The sequence below is a fragment of the Nylanderia fulva genome, unplaced genomic scaffold, assembly GCF_048542155.1.
Source record: "Nylanderia fulva isolate GAGA-0341 unplaced genomic scaffold, ASM4854215v1 Scaffold8, whole genome shotgun sequence".
Taxonomy (NCBI): Eukaryota; Metazoa; Arthropoda; class Insecta; order Hymenoptera; family Formicidae; genus Nylanderia; species Nylanderia fulva.
In genome coordinates this window covers 5,125,183-5,134,724 of record NW_028190916.1, presented here as the reverse complement: position 1 = coordinate 5,134,724, position 9,542 = coordinate 5,125,183, and the positions used below count along the sequence as shown (strand labels likewise).

Below are 9,542 nucleotides of genomic sequence, written 5' to 3'. Positions count from 1 at the left end.
TCCACGGCCTCTCAACAGCAATTATAAATAACGACTTCCTCGAAATTTTACCTCTTCGGAATATTCTTTATGAGTTTTGAATTTCATATTTTGAAAGTGCATTCCGTCGCAGAGGTATAAATGTGCGACGTGCGGAATGGCTAATAATAGGAGAGGTTGGCTTGCTGGCCAACAACGTCGGCCCGCAGTCGCGACCGGGCTCTATAGAGGCGTGTAACTTCCGTTAATATCGCGGCGGACTTTTTGGTGCTTTTGGTGCATCTCGCATATCCGCGTATGAGAATATCATACGCATTCCATCGCGGCGATTTCGTAAGCGAGGTCAGAAATTTGCGAGAGCGTCCCGAACGTGCACGAAATGCACGCTGAAACGCGACAATAAATGTCTGCGATTATGCTATTATCATAATTTGACATTAAAAATTATCATCACGCGTCCAACAGTTTAACGATATATTTTTTGATACGTAACAAATCATACGGCAAACTTGTTAAATTTAATATCCGCGATGTAATGATGACGGTGCAAATTAATTTAGTTGGCGTAGGATAAAATTGGCGAAAAATGCAACGCAAGAAAAAGGAATAAATTTAAGCAAACATTATTTAAGCGACCGGCAGGAGTTGCCTAACAAGCGCGCTATATATCCTCTCGACCCTGATCTTGCACGACCACTTGCGCGAACTATATTTTGCATAACCATAAACCGACGCTACTTCATCGAGTGGCAGATGGTTCACCATGCGCGTCCCTGAAGAGTTTTCTTTGCACACCGATACGGAGAAAGTCAAGTGCGAGGATTGAAGAGATCGGATTCATATATGCTTATTATGTCGTATAAAATAGAGGTATTATATGATAAGATAAATATAGCTAAATGAATTAACGTTCGATAATACATGTTATAAAATGATTTCTTATGAGAATATTTACAAAGAATCTTAAACACAAAAATTTCTATCTCTTTGGAAATGTATTCCTCTCATAAACTTTAATATGCAAAATGTATATTTTTCATTATACTCTTGAAAACGTTAATTTAACGCGTAGCGTCTTACGTTTTCCCGCATCGCAAGCGAGTGTCCCGTGAAATTTGTATTCTATCTCGCACTTTCTAGCTCGAAATTACATAGGGAAACCGGTTGTCCGTTATTTATCGATTCTACATTTTGCGTTCCCGTTGCCCAGTTTCATCTCTGTATTAATCTGCATCTCTTGTATTAATCGTCTATAAATTCATATGCTCTTCTTGTTATTCTCGTTAGAAAGGAAGAGAAGACTAATTTTCCAGTTCGTATTATATGTCCTCTTACGAAGCCAAAATCAAAATATAAATATAAGAATTTATGAAAATATACAGGGTGTTCTAGACTTATCGTGCCACTCGTTAATGAGAGATTTTTGAGACGATTTAAAGACGATTTTTCCTCAGCGAAAATGTCCAGACACCAATAATTTTCGTGTTGTAAACGATTGAAAATAAAAGCTTCTTTGTAAAGTAAGCCTTGTGAAAATGAATTATTACAACAAAACTACATTTTTAGTTAATTTCAGGTAAAGTTTACTTTATTAAAAATTGGGAAGATAAAAATGATGACCTTCCTCGACATTTTCGCTGAGGAAAAATCGTCTCCAAATAACCTCAGGAGTCTTCTACATAAACAAATGATACTGTAAGGTCGCGGCATTAACATTTCTCAAATCGGATGAATAATCACCTTATAACGTCGCTTTCGAAGTCATAATCAAAATATATTTATTAAAATGACTTTCCATTCTAAACGATCGTCCTCTTCCAGGTGCCTCCACGGTGTGACCGCACGAGGAATCACGATGGCGGAGGTGGCGACGAAGAAATCGATCAATGTCGTAAGTAGCAAGAAGAACGAGGTGTGCGGTGTTCAGTCTAACAACGGTTTGATTGATTTGGATGATCTAACCGCGAGTAACAACCAACTAATCTCGTTGTGCGACGACGACGACGACGACGAACTCGTACTCACGAATAATACGCGTAACGAGCTCGAGAACGAGGACAAGAGCCTGCAGGAGCTGATCGAGAGCGAGCTGGCGCTGAGAATCTGCTCGAGCAAGAGCGACGACGACATCGCCGACGAGCTCGAGGAGGAGGAGCCGGTCGTCGCCCAACCGGAGCCGATCAAGAGGATCGTCCTGGATCGTCGACAGGATCCAATCGACATCAACGCGGAGTTTATCGCGGCCGAGAGCGAGCACTATTCCCTGATCGAGGAACCCCATCAAAACGGTCACGTGTCCCCGGACGCCAATACCGAAGTCGTGGAACCGGTAGATTTCTACGAGCAGGAGGAGGATCAGGTCGGCGAGAAAACGAGTCGAGACGAGCCCGAAGAGCCGCAGCTTGCCACAGACGTCCCGGATTTTAGCAACGTCACGGCCAATTTTGTCGACACCTCTCAACCTTGTTCCGCGTATCAGGAGAACGAACTGACGCAAAAGTCGGACGATGCGGAAAATATAAATACGCTCTGCCAGCAAAATCCAGGTGTCGACGAGCACAAGTTTTTTCCCGCGAACGAGGAACCTTTGTGCGATGTGACGCTTCCGGTACGCGACGAGGCAAACTTGCAAACGTTGATTCCCCAGGACAAACAATCGCCCACCGAAATCATCGAGGATTCGGACTGCATCGATGCTAACCAGTCTGAGATACTCTCGGAGGCGGCTAGCACGCGGGAATTTCTTGCTACGGAGCGTCTCGTGTTGAGCGAAGAAGCCAATCAAGAGGTGTCGCTTGAGGATATCGATCAGTACGTTGAGGCAAGTTTGCAAATGCCGTCTTCCGAAATCGAGGAGACCAACTCGAAGCCGAGCAACAAGTACGACGACGAATTAGGGAGCTTTCACGACGATCTCGCGAGCCAATCTGAGATGTTGACAGAAACGTCTAGCACGTGTCAGAAGTTGTCAGAGATCGCCGATTCACCGGCGGTTCTCGAAAGCGAATCCATCCCGGAATGTCCCAGGGAGATCGCGGAGGATCCTCAGAACCAGGACGAGTCCTCGAGCGAGTTGTCGGCGTCGGATTCGACGTTCATAGAGAAGCCCGAGGTCGTGGTGTCGGATACAAACCTGGTGACGATCTTCTCGGAAGCGAAGAGGGCCGCCGACGAGAATTTGGACTCGTGGACGACGGTCGAGGAGGCCACGAAATCGGCTGACGTCGAGGAGAAACGCGCCGGTAACATTAACGAGGCGACGAGAGATGATAACGAGGAGAAAGCGAACGATTCTTTTGCGCCCCCCGTGTCCCCTCGAGCCCCCCTGGCCACCCCGGACGAGACGGAGACGAGCGATGTTTCTAACGCCTGCGATGTAAGTGTGCCTTTTTTCGTGAATTAATTCCATGCCCGCGAGACGAAGAGGCTCGAGGGAACGAAAGAGGGAGAGAGACTCGAATAACAGGGTGTCTAGCTGGTCAGGGAAATCTGGAAAATTGGGCGTTGTCAGGGAATTTTTTAAAGCTGGAATTGTCAGGGAAATTTTACTGTTTATCTGGATTTTTTTCACCCTATGCTACATTTGTCTCGATAATTTGAAATTTATTAAATAAATATAGACTTTGCCTCGATGCTAATTTTCTGTCAAATCGATTCATCTACAGCGTGTTCGTTAATTTATATTTTAATCGGCGTGTTATTTTATTTGAATGTGTTTGATAGAGACAAAACTAAAAAACTTGATATAATATCGTACGTAATGCAGATTGCATAATTGATTTAAATTTTTGTTTTAACTTCCGAATCTTTTCATATTGTTGACAAAAATATCTCAAGGATTTCATGGTTTAACATTTAATTGATTTATTATATAGATATATGCAAATTATATATTTGGAAAAAGTAATACTAAAAAGTCAGAGAAAAATTAATTTCTAGTCTTGGAAATTCTGAAATTTTTTTCATCGAGTCTGCTAGACACCCTGAATAAGATCTGCGTAAATCGAATCTTTGCACTCGCAACTAATTTCAGCGTTTAGAACTTGATTAACGATATGTCACTATCACAAATTTTATGACAATGACATATTGATTTAATGTGGTCTTTCACGTGAGTGCAAAGCATTGAGAGAAAATTCATCGTTTCGAGTCACAACTCCTTTTTTCGAGCCAGTCGTTCACACACAGTTCACAGGTAAGAGTACTGATCGTTTTATTAGTAATTAATACCTGATTTGCTCAACATTTGACAAATATCGAGTAACATCATTATTGTTGCTGTTTGAAAATTAATTGATCCTTAAATTGTATGACGTCAGAAAATTGTGCCCGATTAATTCAGCGAGCAATAATTCCGAATGTTTTATTAACTGATTGTTTCACATATATGCGGAGCGTGTATATGTAATTGATGTACCTTGAAATTGATAGGGTTGTTTTCTGCTTTTGCCGGTATAAAGAGAGAAAGACGCAAGCTCGCCATAAACTTAAGCAAACGCGCGTTCGGGTTTTGCTTGTGTTGAATAATTCTCGCGAGCGCATTGTGAATCCGCTCCACCTAGCAATCTTCGCAAGACTAATTGCGCCATCGCTCTATGTATGTAACTCCTACGCATGTTTTTACACGTTGGAACGATTAATCTCGTTTATACTTTTTTTTTCCCTCGACAGCGTTTGCCTCCAGGTAAGCGATTCTCAGAAATCCCCGCATATAATGCGATGATACTCTCATCTACTCGATTGGCGCGTCGAGTTTTTGAGTAAATTTATGTTCCTGTTATACAAATTGCATACGGCGCGATTTTGCTGAAACGCGTTACTGCTAATCCGTTCGATTAATTTTTCAATTTTCGTCCTCGTAGTTAATCGAGGGAACGAGCGCACGAGTCTAAATAATAATTAATAATAGATAATTTTCCTCTCTTCTCGCGTTCGTGATTATCCACTTTACTTCAACGTTCCCGCACAATTGCAGCTCGCGCGACTCTCGCGACGTGTACCTTTCGCTACAACTCATTACTCGCAAAACCCGAACCAGTATTATCTGCCTTCATCTCCTCGATAGACCCTACAAGGTACACCCTCTCGCGATCAACGGCGCGTGACGATCGCTCACGCCACGAATTTCATGCAAATGCGAGATCTACGCTGCGGCGAGACAACGGAAGCAGGCTTATCGCCACGGATTTTCGTATCAGCCCACGAAACGTCACTTATCACGTGGCCGTACAATGACATTTTCCCCCTCGACCAAATTAATCCTCGAAGAAGAACGTTCATTTTTTTTTAACTCGTATACGTTTCCGAATATTCTGCTCTACCTGATAATTACATTCGTAAGTTTTATGTATTCTTCCTGTAATTTTTAATTTCATTATCCGTATGCGCAGTACAGATTTTTTCGAAGAGATAATTCCTGATTTTTACTGCTTGTGCGAGGAAAAATGTAAAAGGAGAGATAATGTGTAAAAATATAAATAATATATTATTTTACCCTCGTCTCTTCAAACGCAATCTCTGCCTACAGGAAGTAGGCGGTATATTTGGAATGCTATAAAAAAATTAACTTTTTATCGCAAAATTGTATTGTATATTTGATTGAAATTTCGAATTTTCTTTCGGAGCAAAACCACCGAGGCTCGTCCCTGTTTTCATCAATTCCCAAATGGATGTCCTCCTTCCTTTTTTTATTAGATTCTCATAATCTATGGGACGCAAGTCGCAGTTGGATGTCACCAGTTAAGGGCCGACCAAGATCGAGGTCAAAGTCGATCGTACGCCGTGCTTATACCAAGAACGGCTTTTGCCGGCCGCTTGTTCCTTCTACCTCAGCTTGGTTCTGCTGGCTTGAGCAGCGGTATCCAGAGAGCTCTCACTTGGCCAATCGGTTCCACGTGCCCGGTGGAAACGACCAATCGGGAAGCGCGTGCCACGCTTTGGAGAGCATCGAGTTTCCTGAACCCGTTACGAGACGCGCGCGCTCTCCTCGGGAAACGCGTTCCTTCGGTACCCTCAGACGTATCTCAGGCACCTCGTGCGTCTCTTCACATCACCTCCAGCGTTTCAAGGATGATCATCGATCAGGTACGACCTGGACGACGATCGGCCTGATCCATCAGTGCTCCGGCGCAGGTCGCTGATGGATTCGAACGTGAGCGAGGAAGACGATACGGTTGTTGAGCAAGAACATTTGCCTTCTTTCTCTTCGGTCCCCCTTGTAGTCCTCTCCTTCCTTCTCTTTCATTCTACGTCACTCCCACTCTCGTTTCGGTCGTCTTGCTCGCACTTGAAATCCGGCTCCAGTGACTCCTTCTTTCTCCCTCTGTCCTTCGTCGACCTCGTTGCCAAGGTGGACGCGCGTCCGTCATTCTGAGTGCGTGGCCGGTGCTAGAGACTGCTAGGATAAGTTCGCCGCTTCGTTTATTTTGTGAACCAGTGACGATGTGAGATGGACACGATTTTCTTTCTATAGGAAAGTTCTTGGTGAACCGCGCGGAGAGAATAGATCGCGATCCTCGGGTCTTTCCTCGGGATGAGAGTGAATAATTAAAACTTAGAGGCGGATTCTCGAGAAACTCTGCTTCCGTATTCTTGTGTCGGAGAACACGTAAGTGTGGAAAGAGATTCCAATTGTTCGGAAGAACTCTGAACAAAAATTTGACAAAGTGCGAAGAATTAATCAAGATCACATCTTTCCTTTCTGGTACATCGTGTTCATGAGCGCAGGATTATTTTCAAAAGGGGACGTTAATTAATTTTTTTGTTTAAAAATGTTTTTCAATTTATATATTTTTTTCTTATTTTTTTATATTAAATATGCAAAAAAATTTTAGTGTTTATTCAAAACGAGAACAAATACTTCACTTTTTTATTGATTCTTCTGCGGACGTGTTGGAACGAAAATCGATATAAATAGCTCGTCGCGACGACGAGACTCGAACGTTGCGCCGTGTTGGTTTCTCGAGTCTCGAGATTAATTAATAGCCGAACGTCACGTCGTGTTGATTACCAGCGGTGCACATTATGTCACGGCTTTATGCTACGCTCGCATAACTCATGCGTTCCGGAATATTGCTTTTCGCGCGCGCGGGACTCTTATCGTAAGTCTTCCTTGTCGGGAGGTCATTATGCTGTTGCGCATAAATCCGAGCTCTATAAACACACACTCTTATCAATCGTACGACACATCTGGATGCTGTAAACTAGTTTCGCCAGGAATCAAAGTCGTTCCGGTTTGTTAAAAAAAGAACGACGCGCATATCCTTTTAATCTATCATTCAAAAATTAGCATCTTTTAAATTTTAATGTATGATCTCCATTTTCGTTCCCGAGATCTCGAACGCGCAAACTCTCTCTTTCTCTTCTGATAATTATTCCATTACCTCAGTGTGTTATCGCAAGCGCGCACGACTCGAGTTATTACGAGTCGAACAATTACAAGTCAGGCCGGGACTCGCGTAGGCGGGTGACGCTTTAATTGCAGCGTGCGATATCGGAGCAGTTCCGCCCGTGCCGGTGAAACCATATGATTAAACAAATATTCCGTCTCAAATCTCGCCTTTCTAACGTGCAGATGATCGCGTTATGCACGCTCACGTATGCACATCGCAAATGACGTACGCGGCTGATCGTATACGAAAAAGCAGCTTGCAATAGGATATAGTTGAATCGGGATAAACATCGTGTCGGAGCAATAATTTTTGGTTCATCCGTGAAGAGATATATTCAGTTGAAAATTGTGATTTTTTTTTTTAGATATTGTCTTATTATATGAAATATTAAAAAAAGTATTAGTTAAAAGTATTAGTCAAAAAAGTGAAGATTAAATAATATATTAAATAATATATAATAGATTAAATAAAAGATATATGAACGAAATGTCTTAAATGATTTCTTGAAGGAAGCATCACGACTGTGTGTTATTGGCAAAAACCGTGCAATTTAATTTATTATTTCTTTCGCACGCTTTCTAACTTACATTTTCCTCACATTTAGTCTGTAATTGTTTAGTAATCAAGAGATTTTACGTACACTGGACGGGAGATAGATTCTTCTCAAAAGCGTTGAGCGAGGAAGATTTATTTTTCGTATAGCAAGGAATTTTTCCCCCTCGCTATTCTGCGTTTGACGGAAAGCTTGCGTTATAATACCGTGAAATCGATATTGTTGCCTGCAAATCGCGTTTGTTGAGCGAACGTAAACTTTCGTGTCCCACCGCAAAGACCGCATTTCACTTATACGTCTATGTGCGCAATAAAGTCTATTGAATCCTAGAACAGCAACACAATAGCGCATGCTAAATCTAGTTTCTGTGTATTCCTTTCCGGGAGACCTCGCGTGTGCCACATACGATATGTAGTCACGAAAGAAATACGTACATATATTATTCGGTATCTCCGAGACGGAAAGAAATTACCATTTCAGCATTTCCATTTTAATTGTTCGCGAACACTGCGAAAAAAATATTTGTGTGCAATCGGATCACTTTTTTGTTATTTGTGTAAAGTTACATGATTATGCTAGATTTTTTTTCGACCCAGCATAATCATGCAATATTGTTACTCGTGTGCAAGATTACAGATTATATATATGATTTTTGCACAAAAATACTAATTTTACCTATATTTTTACTTTAAAAATGCGGAAAAAAATTACAATGATAGTCAAGTAATTTCCATGTAAAAGTACATGGATTTTTTTCAATGAAGAATTCCAGGGCGCGAAAAAGGCTCTGAAGGTCTGGATTGAATTTATATTTTATATTTACATTTATATTTATTTTTTCCTTCTTCTTTTCGTCTTGCAGAGCGAAAGCCGCGAGGAAACGGTGACCGCCAGTTCCACCGTGGTGACCTCCTCGAAGGTAGGAACGAAAACGAAGAAGAAGAAGATCGAGGGCGTCGCTGGTAACGATGCCACCTCGCCGAACCTTACGCCGCGCACAAAGAAAACTAAGAAGAGCAAGAAGAGCGATCTCGAGAAGGAGAACATCTCCGTGGTAAGTGATAAATCGTTTTGATAGATGCGCACGCGGGTGTCTGTGTACGTGCGTGTGTGTCTGTGTGTGTCTGTATCTGTGTGTATGTCCCGCAGCTATCCGTTCACTCGTACAGATTCTCTAATAGCCGACTCGAACGAAAATCTGATAGGACGTCAAATCGGGGTTCCATCGAATTAAATTCCATGTAGAGTTATTTCAAGCCTGGATCTCTCTTTGAAACGTTGCGTTATCATTGATCGATATTTTTTTTTTTTTTTGGAGAAACCATCCGCGAAGGAAATCGGTGATTATTCCAGGAGACCCTGTCCACGTTCTGTAATGTAAATGTTTCTTAGTTTATTTCGTTCCGTCGCGTTAATTATCGTACATACATATATCTACGCGCATAATATATGTGTCAATGCGATTTCTCATTCAATAAGCGTCTAGTTATTCGCGTTGTCGCGTCAGCGATTACTCTAGAAACACGAGCGAGGGCGGTCACTCGACATGCAAAATGCGCGGGTATAAAATGACCGTTATCACGTTAATTATCGCTTTGCTCGGTAACTCTTTACCGGCG

General features: G+C 42.2%; 1 protein-coding gene across 1 annotated transcript in view; it reads left to right on the top strand.

Annotated features, from left to right (window-relative positions):
• Positions 1-1,804: 1,804 nt before the first annotated feature.
• Positions 1,805-9,542, top strand: part of LOC114938542 (uncharacterized) — a 33,444-nt gene continuing 25,706 nt past the window's right edge. Inside the window, 2 exon segments of the mRNA XM_085489269.1 lie at positions 1,805-3,355; positions 8,786-8,977. Of these exon segments, the coding sequence (XP_085345395.1) occupies positions 1,835-3,355; positions 8,786-8,977 (1,713 nt within the window). The 5' untranslated portion in view covers positions 1,805-1,834.